This window comes from Orbicella faveolata, unplaced genomic scaffold, assembly GCF_042242905.1.
Source record: "Orbicella faveolata isolate gen_17 unplaced genomic scaffold, um_ofav_v1 contig_26, whole genome shotgun sequence".
Taxonomy (NCBI): Eukaryota; Metazoa; Cnidaria; class Anthozoa; order Scleractinia; family Merulinidae; genus Orbicella; species Orbicella faveolata.
The window spans coordinates 4,550,001-4,571,371 of NW_028301554.1; the positions used below are offsets into that span (position 1 = coordinate 4,550,001).

The 21,371-nt window shown below is 38.6% G+C and overlaps 1 protein-coding gene and 1 pseudogene across 1 annotated transcript; both read left to right on the forward strand.

The window, feature by feature from the left end:
• The window catches only part of LOC149107735 (uncharacterized), a 190,004-nt pseudogene that overhangs the window by 123,308 nt on the left and 45,325 nt on the right, over positions 1–21,371 (forward strand).
• Positions 15,968–17,130, forward strand: LOC149107742 (uncharacterized). The gene has a single exon (XM_089295867.1). The coding sequence runs from the start codon at positions 15,999–16,001 to the stop codon at positions 17,022–17,024; it is 1,026 nt and encodes a 341-aa protein (XP_089151993.1). The 5' UTR covers positions 15,968–15,998; the 3' UTR covers positions 17,025–17,130.

The following is a 21,371-nucleotide window of genomic DNA, read 5'->3' on the forward strand; positions in this document are numbered from 1 at the left end:
ACGCTGGATATTAGATCTATAGCGGTGACTATAGACGACTATTCGTCACTATTCGCCACTTTTCGCGACTGGTCGCCACTATTCGCACTATTCGAGACTATTCGCACTATTCGGGACTATTCGCTATTCGCTATTCGGGTTTTCCAGACACCCAACACAATGACGCCTCAGCCAGCTCTTTGTATTTGCTCGAGTAAACGGAAACAAAACTAATCGTTCCAATATATTTTGGGGCTAAAACGTCCAAGTTTTGTTTCAGAATCATTTCTATTTCGTCACTGGAGTCAGAGTTAAGTTTCGATTCGGAAGACTCCGAAATAAACTTCGATTGAGCACGTTCGGCAACTGTGAACTCACTGCTTAGAGCTTTGAGAGCAATTTCCAATATTTCAAGCGACGACGGAGAAGATTTCTTTGCGGACGAGCTGCTTGCATATTAGGAATGGAAAGCTAGATACGAAGTGGAGGAGCAGGCAACCGAAAAGCAGAAAAGAAAACTCAAGGACTGCTTTGGATGGTAATTCGTCACCTAAGCACAAGATTCTCACCCTTTTTGCTCATGGATGTTACATAACATCCATGAGCTTAGGAGGCAGTCGGATGGCGCTCACCCTCTCACTCCATTCTAATTAATTTATTCATTAAACCTGGATTAAACAATTTTCTCCTACCTCCCCTGCTAAGTATTGTTTTTGTCCAAGACTGTTAAGTTGTCTTCAGGAAGGTCTTTGACGAGGGTGGACTAGAAAGGCGTACATTTTTGCCTGATAAATCGAGAGCGTGGGTACGATTTTGTCGAACACCTCGAAGATTGAAGTCGGCCATTTTGGTTTCGTGTGATTTTCTTTCGTAAATATGTTGTTTTTTGCCTACGGCTTGTGTTCACACCTGGATGAAAGCTGGTGGAGGTATTTATGACTGTGGTCATGTATCGTTCACAACAGCACGGTCGGCGAGGTCAAAGAATTGATACAAGACACCCGGGAAGGCAGAGCCAGAAAGTGAGATCCTGATTAGCTTTTTTTCTTGGCAAGAGAATTTAATGGTTTCCACTCGCTTTCTCTCGTTGTGTAGTCTAAGGTAAGCTTAGGTTCTCGTTAGGTTTTGGTTTCATTGTTTCTTTACCGTTTTATTTTGTGCGCACACATTGAAATTTTGCCCGTGTTAGGCCCAGTTCAGACGCCGTGCTTCTGCCGTGCCGAACTAAATTCAGGAATTAAGTTCGACAAAAGCACGGCAGAAGCACGGCGTCTGAATCAAACTTTTTAATTAAGTTCAGCAAGCAATTAAGCTCGACAAGCTCTGCCGTGCTACACGACTCTGGCACGGCAGCGATTCAAACGTCGTGCTTCTGCCAGCTAAACAAAATTCATAAACTATATTAATGTATTTTGGCGAGATTGCGTTTCCACGGGGAATTAGTAGGGCAATTGTTTCGAGGCATCAGTATATCCTGAATTTGGTTCGACTCTGGCACTACGTCTGAATCAGAGTCGTTTTCCTACTGTGCTACAGTCGAACTTAATTGCAATTTAACTCGGCACGGCAGAAGCACGACGTCTGAACTGGGCCTTAGTATCGCAAGCTCGATGCTATGAACTCATAACATCAGTCGTTGATTTTATGAATTCGTTTATTGATCGATCGAAAACATATCCGGTGAAAATTCACACGTGTCGTAAAATATATACAAGTAATTTGATCACGATATATAAACCGGAAGATCAAGTTGAAATCAAGTACGATCTGTACAAACAAAACCAAAACTTCGTGATTAAATGTTACATAATTGTTACGCGTGACTATTCGTGACACTCGAGATTTGAAAGCTTGTTTTTAAATACTTAGGGGAAAAAAATTTCGAATTGCCTTATCTTTTAGTTTCGTTGTCGTTCACACTACATTTCTTTTGTATTCCATGCAGTTAATAATAATAATAATAATAATAATAATAATAAAGTAGTTTATTAAAACTCTCTTGCAGTAAAACAACTGAATTAACGAGTACATTTTACAATCTTAAATTATCTAAAGTACAGTAATTTACAAATATAACAGTGGTACTATCAATTAAGTCACATAAAATATTTAAATGTCAAAAAGACCTCTACTCTCTTTGTCGTGCAGGCCTGCATGTTTACAAGTATAGCAGTGATACTATCAATTGAGTCACATAAAATATTTAAATGTAAAAAAGTCCTCTAGTCTCTTAGTCCTGCAGGCCTGAATGTTCCGAAAAAAATAATACTTTTGTGTTTTCTGCCTCAAGGGATAGTTAGGCACGTCCAGGAGTGGACTGGGGAGCAGATGATGCAAAGGGTGGGTGGGGGACTTCATTTTCGCCATATATTTATAGCACAAGTCTACTCTTCTATCATCTAACCTATCTAGTTTACCTAATAGTAATGCATGAGCCTATGACTCTGCTTCGGGGTAAATTATGTTAAGCGCCCTTTTTTGCACTCGCTCTATGGCTTCGGACAGATAGGCAGGAATATCCTGCCAAACCGGTACTGCATACTCCAAAACTGGCCGAACTGAGCAAAGGTATATCCTCAACATGTTGGGTTGGCACACCCTGGCTCTGCGCAGAACTCTAAGGGAATATAACTTCGACCAGAGTGAAAATTTCTTCACAGATGATATGCAAGGCAACCCTACATGTACGACTGGGTAAATATACACTGTAATATTTTAGTGATGGATGAACAAATTAAGTCCAAGAGACTGTGTAGATCTATTTTTGGGGGGAGAAAGATATGCTGTCCAATTGTGTCAAAAAGCCGGACGCATGGTGGCTGGTGACGTAGGGTTTTTTTTTCTTGCTCCTAGAAATGAGAGATTTAAACAAATTGACACCAAAACTTGAATTATGGAGAAGAGAATGCTTGATACTTGTCTATATAAGTATGTTCTGTAACCGTTGCAAAATCTATTACTAGTGAGACTTGCACAAAAAATTACCAAGATATATAGGAATAAAATACCGTGATTTTTGTTTCCAAGAAAGGAAATTATTGTTATTTTACTTGCATGCACTACAATATGTACTACCCTTATTATTGTATTGCACCAAGCTGGGGGACTTCTTCCTACAGTTGATTAAAGGTGCACTTTTTTTCAGGCTGGAGGTATTATAAGACTTAACAGGACAAGGATTTCAAACATTAATTGATTATGTATCCCAGAAATAAGAACTAGTGGGCCACATTAGGTTTGTGAAAGGGGTTTCAGGTTAGAAGCTACATCTATATGAAAGGAAAGCCTTTCTTGTTAAAAACACTTTAAAATGGATAGGTCTTTGACCCTGGGCCAGAGCCTCTTTGTATAAAACTTTGTTACTTCCCTTCCTCCTCTCCATAGACATAGTTCTATAGAAAAAAAACCTTATAAATTGTAAATAAAAACATTCCCTTCACTTCAGGTTCATGATTGAAACAAAACTGTCTGAAATCACTCTTAAAATATTGAAGGAAATACTTATTTTTTCTATAGATTTCCTGTTTACCCGCAAGCTACAATCAAATTGTTTATGTTTGGCTTAACTTAAAGTAAACAGGATTTTGCCAATATCCATGTCTTACTTAAGTGAAATTGAGCAAAATACTCTTGACAGTCCTGGCATTCTCCAGTTGATTGTCTAAAATAAATTTCAAACTCATGTACTGTAATTTTTGCACAATAGTAATCATTGTTATACAGCTGTTTTATAATGTTAACTGAACAAGGACCATAACCAATTTACCTTGACCCAAAATGCACTTCTGACTCATATACATAATTACATTGTAGAAATTTTCAAAAATAATACATTTTTTTCAATTTTCACAAACATGTTTCGACGGTACATCCGTCATCGTCAGTGTGACGGTTATGAAAGTTTACAGTGATTTAAAATGTGCCTGTTACAAATCATACGTTACATTGCGTTGGAAAACAATACGCTAGATAAATTTCGAAGTTAACGGAATTAAAAGATGCGCGTGCACGTGCAGCTGTAGGAAAAACGTCAAATTGATTTAAAAAGTCGTATTATTTTTGAAAATTTCTACAGTTTTGCTGCTGTCTCGACCAATTATATTGTCAATTTTGGACTGACTGGTAAATATGGTGAACTCTCATTTGGTGATTTCATTTTGAAACAGACTGTTGTTATTCTTTGACACTACATCATGTACAAGTTAATATGATAACAATGTTCCAATTCTAATGAAAATTAATTATTATTCTTTTTAGAATTTATAAACTGTCGGTGTAAACAATGTGTTATTTGATTTTTGTATTTCTTTTCTATTTCGAGCAGTCTGGCCTCGAGCCCTGGCTGGGAACATTTTATTGTGTTCTTGAGCAAGACACTTAACTCTCACAGTGCCTCTTTCCACTAAGTGCTGGCAAATTTAATATTGCGGGGTAACCCTGCAATGGACTAGCATCCCATCCAGGGATAGTAGAAATACTCCTACTCGCCTCATGGAACAGAAACTGGGATAAGTGCCGACCTGATGGGACACTTAGCTCATATGCAGACTTAACTTTCACTTCGGAGTTGCTGTTTGCCTCTTTTTTAGAACGAATGCTCATGCAAAACATTTCATATGAAAATGACGTGATATTCAAGAGAATAAACGTACAGATGACATACATTTTCACACGAATAGTTTTGCACAAAGACTCGTTTTGCCATAGAGGCAGAAGTCAACTATTCATCCATGAGCTGGCTCAGGGAGCCTTTGATTTATGGCCCGCTTACTTTTTTCCTTAGCGAGAATGTATTTTGTCAAGATATGGTTGTTCTATTAAATCCATTTTGTGTTTTACTTTCTGGAATGCTTAATGTTTAAAAGAGCGACGTAAGTGTTGCAGCTTTCGAGACTTGATGACCTCTAAATTCGTAGCATTATTAATTTGGACGGTTACCGGTCATCTCGCCACCAGGAAGTTTCACCACCAACCAACCCGCCACCAAGCGAAGTCACTTCACTACCAATAATCTAATAACATTAAACCACAAGCCGAAGAGACCGAAATTCGTTTTACTTTGCTTAGTTGTATAAAAACTCACACTTTTCGTGTTTCGATGAATGACGTGTCGAACCAGCGGTAGCCCTAAGATATCAGATTACTTTGTATAATAGCTTAGTCGTGTCTCATTTTTTAAACGACTCTAAAAAAAACTAAAAACCAGCTACGACGGTAATGCAAAAGACTACTGCACAATCATAACAAAAAAGTAACAAAACAAGAGCGCGACTTGTGTTGTTGTGATGGCATGATACAAAAAAAAAAAAAAAAAACAGTACGCGCGCATTTAATGTCGCTCGCTTATTATCAACTTCACTGGATGCTTTATTCTATGATCTGACGTCTGCCAGGTACATATGTGACCATGGGAAGGCGGAAGTAGGAAATCGATTGCATCGTGCAAAGTTCATTATGAAGTGAATACTCACACAGAGCAAATTCACGGTCTCTCGTGTTTTCAAATTGGATTGAATAGGAAAATTAAGACCGGCAGATAACAAAAGCAGTTGTTCATTACCCAGCTGAAAATTTACCATCTTTATTCATTTATCACAAAAGTCGTTGTACTTGAATTCCGTTTGGTATTTGTTTTCAGATCCAGTCAGTTTCAGTCATATATAAGAAGGTCTGTAATGGAACTTCTGTCAGTTAATCGGCCAACAAATGGCAAATAAAGCGCTATCGTAATGAGGCTCGAAAAAACTTGAAAGAAGCGGCAAACAAACATGCCGAGATTCATATTGGAAGGTCCACGACTGTGACAATCCTTTGTTTTGCACTCAAAGCGTCTGCGTGGGAGGTTATGAATTTCGTAACTGAAACGTCGCCGTTGTTTAGCCTCTCAGCAGAAGATACTTTTAATTGTGTGTTTTAAACAGTCAAGGTCAAAAAGCGACCAAGAACATACAGCAAAGAAAAGTGTAGAAAATTGCACGAATATATGAGCCAAAGTTTTTGTTATTCTTTATGCGAATTGCAGTGCTAGTTATCATAATAATTTCAACCCGTGTGGTATTTTTGAGACAATTACGTTATTCAATCAAATAGATATCGAGAATGGGTCATGGGGGCACTTTAATTTGTTTTGACTTTCTCTTGTCTTGTCGGAAATTCTCAGCTCAGTTTCCATCGCTATCAATGTTTAATGATCTACACTGAGTGATATTTGTATGACGGTTTTCTTCAAGTTGTGAGCGCTAACAATGAGTCGTGCAGAAATTAAGTCACACGAATGAGTGCAGTGCTCGCAAGGAATGGGTACATTGTGCACCCGTAAAGGTATTTTAATCCGGCATCCCGCATTTTCCATACCATCCCGATCGTATCACGCATCCCGTTAACCTTAAAGCTTTTCACTCCAGAATCTTCGTAAACCACCTGCTTCCATGCATACCGTATTATGATAATCAGTGTTTTCTGTAAAAGTGGAGAACTCCTGCTAGCAGTATTCATTCGTAGTTTCACTTCCTAACGCAAACTTCGTCGTGGTAAGTACAGCTCTCTCTATCGACTGGCTTTCATCTTAACCATTTTTAATATTGTGTAGCTTAATTATGATAGCCAAGACATTTATGCAATCATAAAGCGATGATTAATTGCAAACCATACCGTTTCTTTTACTTAGCAAAGATTTCTGGTTCTGTGACCATGGGAAGACAGAAGTATATTATCGATACTATCGTACAAAGTTCATCATTAAGTGAATACCCAAAAACAGCAAATTCACGGTCTTACATGTTTTAAAATTAAATAAAAAAATAAACTTAAAAATTTACATATACAGATAGTAAAAGCAGTTCTTCTTTAGTTCCGTTATTTGCTTTCAGAGCAAGTCCGTCTTTCTATGATAGGAGGGCGTTGCATGCGAATTTTGTCGAATGAGTCAGCACACGCCGAGCTACTTCATAGAGGGCAATAGTTACGAAAAACATCAAAAGAGCTTAATTAAAGTGTCAAGATTTACGTTGGAAGGTCTACGACCGTGCTTAATCTTTTCTGTTTCGCTCATAAAGCATACATGAATTTCGTAAGCGCGACATTTTTCTCAGTTAGTCTCTCAGACAGAAATTAACACCTGTTGTTTTTTTTGCGCGAGGCCAAGGCCTGCAAATATGCGAATAAACACAAACAGCACAAAACTTTGTCGGGTTTCATAACCATTCCCAACTAGTGACTATGTCGACAATTTACTTTGGAATCTTTTAACTAAATTTCGAATGCTTTTTGGATTGTTTTAAAATCAAGTTCTAGTTTTATTGCTGAGAAAATAAATTTATTGTGATTTGCTAAGAGTAGGCCGATACATCATTAAATTATTAAATTGTGCTGCACTTAAAAGTAACGTAGGCGTGTTTGTAATTTACTCTGCGACATAATAAGAAAGCTCGAGCAATTAGTAAGGATTGACTCATTTCTGTTTTAATTTGTTTTGCCTACCTCTTGTCGTTGCAGGGAAACTCCCGTCAGTGTTGCTTAAGTTTCTGTCTTTCGGTTTTCACCTTTATTAGACGATCGACAAACTAAACATCTTAAGGCTGTTCGCGACTGAAGGAGTTGGATATACTTTTGACGTGTGTAACCTCAATCTCTAATTTGCGAGATGTGGATAATCCTGGATATTTTTTTCATCTGTCGCGCACTGTTGCGTAGATACAAAGGTTTTCTGTTTCTGATTTTTCACAACGAAATAAGGAAATTGTAGAAAATGTTGGCCGATGTTTTCGCGGAAACCACGAAGAAAACAACGTAAAAAGTGACGGAAAGACAAAGGTTCAGTGAAACCTTGCCTCGTCCTTAATTATTGTGGATATCACGAAAAAACCTTATAAACTCACAAAATTCATAAACTATATTAATGTATTTTGGCGAGATTGCGTTTCCACGGGGAATTAGTAGGGCAATTGTTTCGAGGCATCAGTATATCCTGAATTTGGTTCGACTCTGGCACTACGTCTGAATCAGAGTCGTTTTCCTACTGTGCTACAGTCGAACTTAATTGCAATTTAACTCGGCACGGCAGAAGCACGACGTCTGAACTGGGCCTTAGTATCGCAAGCTCGATGCTATGAACTCATAACATCAGTCGTTGATTTTATGAATTCGTTTATTGATCGATCGAAAACATATCCGGTGAAAATTCACACGTGTCGTAAAATATATACAAGTAATTTGATCACGATATATAAACCGGAAGATCAAGTTGAAATCAAGTACGATCTGTACAAACAAAACCAAAACTTCGTGATTAAATGTTACATAATTGTTACGCGTGACTATTCGTGACACTCGAGATTTGAAAGCTTGTTTTTAAATACTTAGGGGAAAAAAATTTCGAATTGCCTTATCTTTTAGTTTCGTTGTCGTTCACACTACATTTCTTTTGTATTCCATGCAGTTAATAATAATAATAATAATAATAATAATAATAATAATAAAGTAGTTTATTAAAACTCTCTTGCAGTAAAACAACTGAATTAACGAGTACATTTTACAATCTTAAATTATCTAAAGTACAGTAATTTACAAATATAACAGTGGTACTATCAATTAAGTCACATAAAATATTTAAATGTCAAAAAGACCTCTACTCTCTTTGTCGTGCAGGCCTGCATGTTTACAAGTATAGCAGTGATACTATCAATTGAGTCACATAAAATATTTAAATGTAAAAAAGTCCTCTAGTCTCTTAGTCCTGCAGGCCTGAATGTTCCGAAAAAAATAATACTTTTGTGTTTTCTGCCTCAAGGGATAGTTAGGCACGTCCAGGAGTGGACTGGGGAGCAGATGATGCAAAGGGTGGGTGGGGGACTTCATTTTCGCCATATATTTATAGCACAAGTCTACTCTTCTATCATCTAACCTATCTAGTTTACCTAATAGTAATGCATGAGCCTATGACTCTGCTTCGGGGTAAATTATGTTAAGCGCCCTTTTTTGCACTCGCTCTATGGCTTCGGACAGATAGGCAGGAATATCCTGCCAAACCGGTACTGCATACTCCAAAACTGGCCGAACTGAGCAAAGGTATATCCTCAACATGTTGGGTTGGCACACCCTGGCTCTGCGCAGAACTCTAAGGGAATATAACTTCGACCAGAGTGAAAATTTCTTCACAGATGATATGCAAGGCAACCCTACATGTACGACTGGGTAAATATACACTGTAATATTTTAGTGATGGATGAACAAATTAAGTCCAAGAGACTGTGTAGATCTATTTTTGGGGGGAGAAAGATATGCTGTCCAATTGTGTCAAAAAGCCGGACGCATGGTGGCTGGTGACGTAGGGTTTTTTTTTTTCTTGCTCCTAGAAATGAGAGATTTAAACAAATTGACACCAAAACTTGAATTATGGAGAAGAGAATGCTTGATACTTGTCTATATAAGTATGTTCTGTAACCGTTGCAAAATCTATTACTAGTGAGACTTGCACAAAAAATTACCAAGATATATAGGAATAAAATACCGTGATTTTTGTTTCCAAGAAAGGAAATTATTGTTATTTTACTTGCATGCACTACAATATGTACTACCCTTATTATTGTATTGCACCAAGCTGGGGGACTTCTTCCTACAGTTGATTAAAGGTGCACTTTTTTTCAGGCTGGAGGTATTATAAGACTTAACAGGACAAGGATTTCAAACATTAATTGATTATGTATCCCAGAAATAAGAACTAGTGGGCCACATTAGGTTTGTGAAAGGGGTTTCAGGTTAGAAGCTACATCTATATGAAAGGAAAGCCTTTCTTGTTAAAAACACTTTAAAATGGATAGGTCTTTGACCCTGGGCCAGAGCCTCTTTGTATAAAACTTTGTTACTTCCCTTCCTCCTCTCCATAGACATAGTTCTATAGAAAAAAAACCTTATAAATTGTAAATAAAAACATTCCCTTCACTTCAGGTTCATGATTGAAACAAAACTGTCTGAAATCACTCTTAAAATATTGAAGGAAATACTTATTTTTTCTATAGATTTCCTGTTTACCCGCAAGCTACAATCAAATTGTTTATGTTTGGCTTAACTTAAAGTAAACAGGATTTTGCCAATATCCATGTCTTACTTAAGTGAAATTGAGCAAAATACTCTTGACAGTCCTGGCATTCTCCAGTTGATTGTCTAAAATAAATTTCAAACTCATGTACTGTAATTTTTGCACAATAGTAATCATTGTTATACAGCTGTTTTATAATGTTAACTGAACAAGGACCATAACCAATTTACCTTGACCCAAAATGCACTTCTGACTCATATACATAATTACATTGTAGAAATTTTCAAAAATAATACATTTTTTTCAATTTTCACAAACATGTTTCGACGGTACATCCGTCATCGTCAGTGTGACGGTTATGAAAGTTTACAGTGATTTAAAATGTGCCTGTTACAAATCATACGTTACATTGCGTTGGAAAACAATACGCTAGATAAATTTCGAAGTTAACGGAATTAAAAGATGCGCGTGCACGTGCAGCTGTAGGAAAAACGTCAAATTGATTTAAAAAGTCGTATTATTTTTGAAAATTTCTACAGTTTTGCTGCTGTCTCGACCAATTATATTGTCAATTTTGGACTGACTGGTAAATATGGTGAACTCTCATTTGGTGATTTCATTTTGAAACAGACTGTTGTTATTCTTTGACACTACATCATGTACAAGTTAATATGATAACAATGTTCCAATTCTAATGAAAATTAATTATTATTCTTTTTAGAATTTATAAACTGTCGGTGTAAACAATGTGTTATTTGATTTTTGTATTTCTTTTCTATTTCGAGCAGTCTGGCCTCGAGCCCTGGCTGGGAACATTTTATTGTGTTCTTGAGCAAGACACTTAACTCTCACAGTGCCTCTTTCCACTAAGTGCTGGCAAATTTAATATTGCGGGGTAACCCTGCAATGGACTAGCATCCCATCCAGGGATAGTAGAAATACTCCTACTCGCCTCATGGAACAGAAACTGGGATAAGTGCCGACCTGATGGGACACTTAGCTCATATGCAGACTTAACTTTCACTTCGGAGTTGCTGTTTGCCTCTTTTTTAGAACGAATGCTCATGCAAAACATTTCATATGAAAATGACGTGATATTCAAGAGAATAAACGTACAGATGACATACATTTTCACACGAATAGTTTTGCACAAAGACTCGTTTTGCCATAGAGGCAGAAGTCAACTATTCATCCATGAGCTGGCTCAGGGAGCCTTTGATTTATGGCCCGCTTACTTTTTTCCTTAGCGAGAATGTATTTTGTCAAGATATGGTTGTTCTATTAAATCCATTTTGTGTTTTACTTTCTGGAATGCTTAATGTTTAAAAGAGCGACGTAAGTGTTGCAGCTTTCGAGACTTGATGACCTCTAAATTCGTAGCATTATTAATTTGGACGGTTACCGGTCATCTCGCCACCAGGAAGTTTCACCACCAACCAACCCGCCACCAAGCGAAGTCACTTCACTACCAATAATCTAATAACATTAAACCACAAGCCGAAGAGACCGAAATTCGTTTTACTTTGCTTAGTTGTATAAAAACTCACACTTTTCGTGTTTCGATGAATGACGTGTCGAACCAGCGGTAGCCCTAAGATATCAGATTACTTTGTATAATAGCTTAGTCGTGTCTCATTTTTTAAACGACTCTAAAAAAAACTAAAAACCAGCTACGACGGTAATGCAAAAGACTACTGCACAATCATAACAAAAAAGTAACAAAACAAGAGCGCGACTTGTGTTGTTGTGATGGCATGATACAAAAAAAAAAAAAAAAAAACAGTACGCGCGCATTTAATGTCGCTCGCTTATTATCAACTTCACTGGATGCTTTATTCTATGATCTGACGTCTGCCAGGTACATATGTGACCATGGGAAGGCGGAAGTAGGAAATCGATTGCATCGTGCAAAGTTCATTATGAAGTGAATACTCACACAGAGCAAATTCACGGTCTCTCGTGTTTTCAAATTGGATTGAATAGGAAAATTAAGACCGGCAGATAACAAAAGCAGTTGTTCATTACCCAGCTGAAAATTTACCATCTTTATTCATTTATCACAAAAGTCGTTGTACTTGAATTCCGTTTGGTATTTGTTTTCAGATCCAGTCAGTTTCAGTCATATATAAGAAGGTCTGTAATGGAACTTCTGTCAGTTAATCGGCCAACAAATGGCAAATAAAGCGCTATCGTAATGAGGCTCGAAAAAACTTGAAAGAAGCGGCAAACAAACATGCCGAGATTCATATTGGAAGGTCCACGACTGTGACAATCCTTTGTTTTGCACTCAAAGCGTCTGCGTGGGAGGTTATGAATTTCGTAACTGAAACGTCGCCGTTGTTTAGCCTCTCAGCAGAAGATACTTTTAATTGTGTGTTTTAAACAGTCAAGGTCAAAAAGCGACCAAGAACATACAGCAAAGAAAAGTGTAGAAAATTGCACGAATATATGAGCCAAAGTTTTTGTTATTCTTTATGCGAATTGCAGTGCTAGTTATCATAATAATTTCAACCCGTGTGGTATTTTTGAGACAATTACGTTATTCAATCAAATAGATATCGAGAATGGGTCATGGGGGCACTTTAATTTGTTTTGACTTTCTCTTGTCTTGTCGGAAATTCTCAGCTCAGTTTCCATCGCTATCAATGTTTAATGATCTACACTGAGTGATATTTGTATGACGGTTTTCTTCAAGTTGTGAGCGCTAACAATGAGTCGTGCAGAAATTAAGTCACACGAATGAGTGCAGTGCTCGCAAGGAATGGGTACATTGTGCACCCGTAAAGGTATTTTAATCCGGCATCCCGCATTTTCCATACCATCCCGATCGTATCACGCATCCCGTTAACCTTAAAGCTTTTCACTCCAGAATCTTCGTAAACCACCTGCTTCCATGCATACCGTATTATGATAATCAGTGTTTTCTGTAAAAGTGGAGAACTCCTGCTAGCAGTATTCATTCGTAGTTTCACTTCCTAACGCAAACTTCGTCGTGGTAAGTACAGCTCTCTCTATCGACTGGCTTTCATCTTAACCATTTTTAATATTGTGTAGCTTAATTATGATAGCCAAGACATTTATGCAATCATAAAGCGATGATTAATTGCAAACCATACCGTTTCTTTTACTTAGCAAAGATTTCTGGTTCTGTGACCATGGGAAGACAGAAGTATATTATCGATACTATCGTACAAAGTTCATCATTAAGTGAATACCCAAAAACAGCAAATTCACGGTCTTACATGTTTTAAAATTAAATAAAAAAATAAACTTAAAAATTTACATATACAGATAGTAAAAGCAGTTCTTCTTTAGTTCCGTTATTTGCTTTCAGAGCAAGTCCGTCTTTCTATGATAGGAGGGCGTTGCATGCGAATTTTGTCGAATGAGTCAGCACACGCCGAGCTACTTCATAGAGGGCAATAGTTACGAAAAACATCAAAAGAGCTTAATTAAAGTGTCAAGATTTACGTTGGAAGGTCTACGACCGTGCTTAATCTTTTCTGTTTCGCTCATAAAGCATACATGAATTTCGTAAGCGCGACATTTTTCTCAGTTAGTCTCTCAGACAGAAATTAACACCTGTTGTTTTTTTTGCGCGAGGCCAAGGCCTGCAAATATGCGAATAAACACAAACAGCACAAAACTTTGTCGGGTTTCATAACCATTCCCAACTAGTGACTATGTCGACAATTTACTTTGGAATCTTTTAACTAAATTTCGAATGCTTTTTGGATTGTTTTAAAATCAAGTTCTAGTTTTATTGCTGAGAAAATAAATTTATTGTGATTTGCTAAGAGTAGGCCGATACATCATTAAATTATTAAATTGTGCTGCACTTAAAAGTAACGTAGGCGTGTTTGTAATTTACTCAGCGACATAATAAGAAAGCTTGAGCAATTAGTAAGGATTGACTCATTTCTGTTTTAATTTGTTTTGCCTACCTCTTGCCGTTGCAGGGAAACTCCCGTCAGTGTTGCTTAAGTTTCTGTCTTTCGGTTTTCACCTTTATTAGACGATCGACAAACTAAATATCTTGAGGCTGTTCGCGACTGAAGGAGTTGGATATACTTTTGACGTGTGTAACCTCAATCTCTAATTTGCGAGATGTGGATAATCCTGGATATTTTTTTCATCTGTCGCGCACTGTTGCGTAGATACAAAGGTTTTCTGTTTCTGCTTTTCACAACGAAATAAGGAAATTGTAGAAAATGTTGGCCGATGTTTTCGCGGAAACCACGAAGAAAACAACGTAAAAAGTGACGGAAAGACAAAGGTTCAGTGAAACCTTACCTCGTCCTTAATTATTGTGGATATCACGAAAAAACCTTATATTAAAAATAATTGTTAAAAATTTACACCAGGAGAGATTTGCATGAGTCGCGTGACTTGTTTTCTTCAGGGCGTGAACGCTAGCAATGAGTCACGCGAACGATCGCGTGAAAGCATTGTTTGTTGAGTACTAATCTGCTTAACGTTTCCTCTTTTGTTATTTTTGTAGGAAAAGGTTCTGTTACTGACTCGTAGTGGTGCTGGTTCCATTGTTGTTACGCACCAAAGGTTGTGCAGGTGAGTTTGATCAATTTTAACTTTTTTACTCATTGCAAATTTCACCTAAACTGGTAGCAGTCGCTCCACATTTTCGAAGGAAAGAAAAAACCCCTTGTATTTAGAAAATAGAGAGCTGTCAATGCTGGCTCACCTTCCGATTTTTCCCACAGGCCTCGATTCTAAGGACTAACCACAAGGATCGCGACCTCTGGAAAAGAGATTGAGCTGAAAATTGCGGTCACACATCAAACATATATTTTTCCTGTGCATTTGACTAAAATACTAGTGCAAAATCGTGCTCGAACTCCACTATGTACAGTGTATAGGCTGTTACCCTGATATCACGTTATTTGCTCGACCACGTTTTTTAACAGCTATAGTTAAAGGGGCTCAGCATTCAATAATTGGAAATCGATAACAAGAAATAAATAGATATGTGGGAACTGAATTAACGTTGCGACTGCCCTCGCTGGTAACAGCATGTTCTAATTATGGTATCCGCCTTTATTTTTGTTTTTATTGCCTTTGACTTATCTGCGTTTGTTGAGGTGCCTATTGGTAAATTGGTGTTCAATGCTGTTTTTTCTTTAGCCACTGTTTGGTTGTTACTACATATTCTGTGAGCTCGATTTAAGGGCAAATTGGAAGTCTTAAGAAGTTTTTTTTTTTTCCTGGGTCGTAACGCTTCAGCTGGCCGGTGTCACTTACGAGAGCAATAACTCTGGCCATTGTGGTTTAGATTTGAATGTAAGTGTAGTTGTCATATTTGGGTTGAGTTTGCTGTTGGCTCTCGTTCGAGGATTTTCTCCGTGTTCACTGAGGTTTTTCTCTCCACAAACCATAGTATTTCGTTCAACATCTTGTTTGTTTCGCATGTACCTACCGAAAGATTGAAAGAATTAGACTGACGAGAAGTAAAACAAAATAAGGGCGCAGACAACGATATGAAACGATACGCCCAAACAGATTAAAGGCTGCAGAACGCTGGCAATGGCCGCCATCGAAGGACCCGCCGAATGCTATTACATGTGTACCCAGTCTACCTATAGGGCAAATTATGCTCCGGGAGGTCTGTTAAGTGTCATCCCGTATACATGCATATTTGCTCTGACTTATGTTGCGATCAGATTCGCGCTAGAACCTTGCTTGACATGTCATTTTTGTTTACATAGCAAATTCCAAGCACGATATTCGGTGTGACTGATCAAGAGTATGACCAAGTGCTTGTTTGAAATCTAACCCCAGAGTAACTAAAAGTACAAAGGATCCGAAGCTCAACTCAAGAGCGGTGTGTACTGCTCTTGAGCTGTGCTAAATAAATAAGATATGTTTTTCTTACGCGATTTGTCCAATGGGAAAGCAGCACTTTTAATTGCTTCATTGGTGACCTTTCCCGTATTGCAAACAGGCGGCAAAAATTCGTAGAAAAAGCATGTCTCGGGATCACACTTCACCGAATCCCTTCCTTGATTCAACTTATGACCATGGCTATCCAGTCCAATTTCCACTTCAAGGCAATGTTAGACCTTTTCGGCAGACGGGCCATGCAACCGAGAGGAACAACTATGGCGTTGTTTCACAATTCCCGGGCTCGGCTATCGAGCGTTCAGCAGTCACTTTTCCTTCAGCTGCCCCTTTTCAGCCTTTTTACACTGCACATTTTCCAAGACCTATACGGGATGCAGACGGCGCTGAAGAGATGTTTTCCTCCTCATCAGAAAAGTGTAGACCTGAAACAGAGTCAAGCGGTCAAAGCGACGAAAATGGCGCGAAAGCAAGCCAAACCAAGTGGTTTGACGCTCAGACTTCGGTGCTTGTCGAGGAATGGAAGGGAAGGGTGGAAGAAGTGGAAAGTAGTAGAAGTTTGGAGGCCTGGCAGAAGATTGTTCAAGCGGTCAACAAGGCAGGCCCTTTTAAAACAATGAAGCAATGTAAAGACAAACTACGAAACTTGACGCAGGCTTACAAAGATGCGAAGACCAACAATTCGCAGACCGGACGTGCAGCAAAAACCAGTCCATTCTTTGATGCCTTTGAAGAGGTTTTGGGCTCAAGACCAGTTGTGAAAATGCCCGGGCTGCTTCAGTCATGCAGCGAATCCACTACAAGTAATTCGCCTTCATCAAGCAAATCTTCGCATGCTGATTCAAGCGACTCCGATGGCAACGCAGATTCCTCGCCAAAGGAAGGAAAAAACAAAAGAAAGAAGGCCAAGGCCGACGAGGCTGCTCAAAAGAAAGCAAGAAAAAGCAAAGAAAGCAATCAAAATGCTTTCATTGAATTGTCTTCAAAAATACTCGAAATGCAGAACGCTCAAGTGCAAGCGATTGAGCGATCACAAACAAGAGCAGAGGAGCTTATGCTCAAGATGGAAATCGAGCAGAGGAAAATCGATGAAGAAAGCAGAAGAAGGGATCAGGAATTTTTCCTTCGCATGGCAGAATTTTTGAAAAAATAAGTGAAAACTTACTTGATCATGAAACAAAAAACATGGAATATAACGAGTGCTAGAAAAGGATGGGGACATGGCTTTTGCTGTTTACACTAATTGCGTGACAGTTTCGTTACATTGATAATAGATAAAGATAAGACAAAGGTTCACTGAAACCTTACCTCGTCCTTAATTATTGTGGATATCACGAAAAAACCTTATATTAAAAATAATTGTTTAAAATTTACACCAGGAGAGATTTGCATGAGTCGCGTGACTTGTTTTCTTCAGGGCGTGAACGATAGCAATGAGTCACGCGAACGATCGCGTGAAAGCATTGTTTGTTGAGTACTAATCTGCTTAACGTTTCCTCTTTTGTTACTTTTGTAGGAAAAGGTTCTGTTACTGACTCGTAGTGGTGCTGGTTCCATTGTTGTTACGCACCAAAGGTTGTGCAGGTGAGTTTGATCAATTTTAACTTTTTTACTCATTGCAAATTTCACCTAAACTGGTAGCAGTCGCTCCACATTTTCGAAGGAAAGAAAAAACCCCTTGTATTTAGAAAATAGAGAGCTGTCAATGCTGGCTCACCTTCCGATTTTTCCCACAGGCCTCGATTCTAAGGACTAACCACAAGGATCGCGACCTCTGGAAAAGAGATTGAGCTGAAAATTGCGGTCACACATCAAACATATATTTTTCCTGTGCATTTGACTAAAATACTAGTGCAAAATCGTGCTCGAACTCCACTATGTACAGTGTATAGGCTGTTACCCTGATATCACGTTATTTGCTCGACCACGTTTTTAACAGCTATAGTTAAAGGGGCTCAGCATTCAATAATTGGAAATCGATAACAAGAAATAAATAGATATGTGGGAACTGAATTAACGTTGCGACTGCCCTCGCTGGTAACAGCATGTTCTAATTATGGTATCCGCCTTTATTTTTGTTTTTATTGCCTTTGACTTATCTGCGTTTGTTGAGGTGCCTATTGGTAAATTGGTGTTCAATGCTGTTTTTTTTTTAGCCACTGTTTGGTTGTTACTACATATTCTGTGAGCTCGATTTAAGGGCAAATTGGAAGTCTTAAGAAGTTTTTTTTTTCCTGGGTCGTAACGCTTCAGCTGGCCGGTGTCACTTACGAGAGCAATAACTCTGGCCATTGTGGTTTAGATTTGAATGTAAGTGTAGTTGTCATATTTGGGTTGAGTTTGCTGTTGGCTCTCGTTCGAGGATTTTCTCCGTGTTCACTGAGGTTTTTCTCTCCACAAACCATAGTATTTCGTTCAACATCTTGTTTGTTTCGCATGCGCCTACCGAAAGATTGAAAGAATTACTGTTTTTTTTTATTTTTAATTTTTTTTATTATTACTTTTTTATTTTGCTCTACACATCACGACAGTGTTTACATTTGTACCAAAAACTCTGACTGGTTTGGTCCTCTGGGTTATCTCCGTAGAATACAGGTCTGAGTCAACAGAAATACGTTCTGCCATACTTAATGAGTCTGGTCTACATCTTGTAGATATATCAGGACCTGGTGCCTGTAGAGCATTAATTTTTACATGTATCTCGTAAGGTATGACATTAAATAACTATTTAAAACTACAATTTTAAGTTACAGTAGTTACAAAGTGAGCTCAGGTTACTTGTACCGAGCTACACTGTTTACAGTAGCAGATCTGGCAAGCAACCCTCCAATCTCACCCCCCCCCCCCCCCCCCACCACCCACACTTGCCACTGCAGTATTGAGGTTCTCTTTTGAGAAGTTCTGGTCAGGGGATCTTGGATGTTAGCACAGGAGCAGTGCACCCCATTATAGAAGCATGTTCAACCGTTATGTACATGTACATATGCATGCAGTTCAGTGATTTTTTGGTGGAGCTACCTATTTTGTCTCGTCTTTTTCTGCTATGGTCACCTGGCTTTTTTTGGTTCTTTGAAGTGAAATTTTCCATCAGTTGGCATCAACAAAGTGCTTTTAGTTTTTCTCCCAAGGTATTGACTTTTTATGGCCAGCTGTTCAACGAACAATAGTCTTGCATCATTCAAGTTTCCTGAGTCTCCAAACAATAATGAGCTTTTTTTACAAAAAATATCCATTGCACAGATGATGACAAGTGAGATTAGGAAATAATTTCACACGTGTTCTGGCAACATTCTAATAATTTTGCAAGCCTTCAATCGAGGGAAACTGTCAGAATAATTTTGAAAAAAACACACATGAAATTATTTCCTTATCTCACTTGTCACATTATTTGATTACCAAAACCAATTTTCTTAATTTCATGAGTATATCATTCGATTATGTATTAATATCATGGGTGACAAATAATTAATAATAATTTATTGATTGATTGATTATTGATTGATTGATTTATTAATTATGCTTACAATTCTGGATTTTTTCTTGTTTATTGTATCAAGAAATTTTGTCCCAAACATTGCCATGGCAAATTTGAATTTCACATGTGAAATTATAAATGGATGCTAAAATTTCGCACCAAAATAAGAAGTTATTTGTCACTCGTGATATTATGCAAATTACATGCAGTCTCAATAATTTTAGCACCTACAGGCATCTTTTAGGAATTTACTTTTGTGCAATTAAGACGCAGGCAAACAACAAGCCTACTCTCCGATATTCCTGTTCGAAGCAACGGCACGCGTGCCAAATGTGAGAAATTTAAATTTCCCGCGGGTATGAAGAGAAAAGCATAATTTGGAGGGGTAACCCGAAAACACTGACCCCCGGTCCGTGGACCCCCACAACGAACCGGGTCCGCGGACTACCTATGGACCGGTTCATGGACTACCCCTACAGGCCCCCTCTATGGACCACCCTAAAATAGTGTAAAAATAATAAATAAAGATTTCACTTATGGGTTGTCTAATAGATTCAAGCTCGTGTTGGTGATTTTTCGAGTGTTACACTGAGCAATGTAACAGACTTGGGTTTTTAACACCCCACCCCCACCCCCCCAAATAAAAAATTGCCTAAAAGCCATTTTCAGCATAAGGAGATGCCGATGTTAAGAAGGAAAGTTCTTACCTTCCATTCGTGGCTCAATCTGGCTATGGAAGGTATATCTTTAGGCCGTTTATTCTTGTTTGTATCTGTTATTCCCCTGAGAAAATTGTGAAGCCTGGAACGAGTTCATGAGCCCACAGGAGGATGGGCTCAACAAAATGGCAGAGGGGAAAGAACACAAATTTCGAGGCTTCCTGGAGGCTTCCCCGTACGCGTCTTTCGTATACTTTATGGCCACAGCAAAGGAAATGGCAATGTGTAATTATATAAATTGCACCCGAGCCTGAATCCAGGTCTGCCCATTTGCACAATGTAACGTTCAAAATTCCGCCGTCACGAGTAATCTATTAGACAACCCGCAACTGAAATATTTATTTATTATTTTTATTATATTTTGGGGGGTGGTCCGTAGAGGGGGTCCGTAGGGGGAGTCCGTGGACCGGTCCATAGGTAGTCCGCGGACCCGGTCCGTAGTAGGGGTCCGCGGACCGGGGATCCATGTTTTCGGGTTGCCCGAATTTGGAGTATTTTATTCAGCCAAGTTAAATTGCTTACCTACGCAATAACAAGTGAGAAAAGCCCCGCAGAAAAACTGTCTTAACCAGCACCCTATTATGTTTTAGTTTACCTCGGGTAGTCCTGAGTCTTGCATCAGCTAGGAATTGCCAGGCTGTTGTCGGCGGTGAGCGTTTGTAAACGTGGTTTTTGTTTCAGTGTTTTGCAGCTGCTGCAGCTATTTTCCTTTGCACCCAAATCCAACCAGACGAAGAAAAATATCATTCAAAACTCAACTAATATCATAAAAGGCCTTTTCGTCACAGCTTCAGCGTCTAAATATGTTCATATTATCAAAATCTGCTTAGAACCATCTACCGCCATGTTGGATTCTCTTTCGTTCCCAGTTTCTTTGGGTCGAAACGGACCCGTCACGGAAAAAAATTCGCCGGGAACACTGTTTCACTCGGGAACTAACGCAAAATCACGTTCACTTTAGCGATGAATCGCACCTCGGTCCGTTTTGGGAAAAGCCGTGCTCGAGATCTTGAGCACAAGACCAAGGACCGACCAAGTTCGGCATTTAGCGTGTCCGGCCAAATGACGATTTGAAAGGACACATGACCTGACCTGTTAAAAAGGAAAAATTATATCCAGCACTGCATTGAGTTGACGTATTTTAGACTGACGAGAAGTAAAACAAAATAAGGGCGCGGACAACGATATGAAACGATACGCCCAAACAGATTAAAGGCTGCAGAACGCTGGCAATGGCCGCCATCGAAGGACCCGCCGAATGCTATTACATGTGTACCCAGTCTACCTATAGGGCAAATTATGCTCC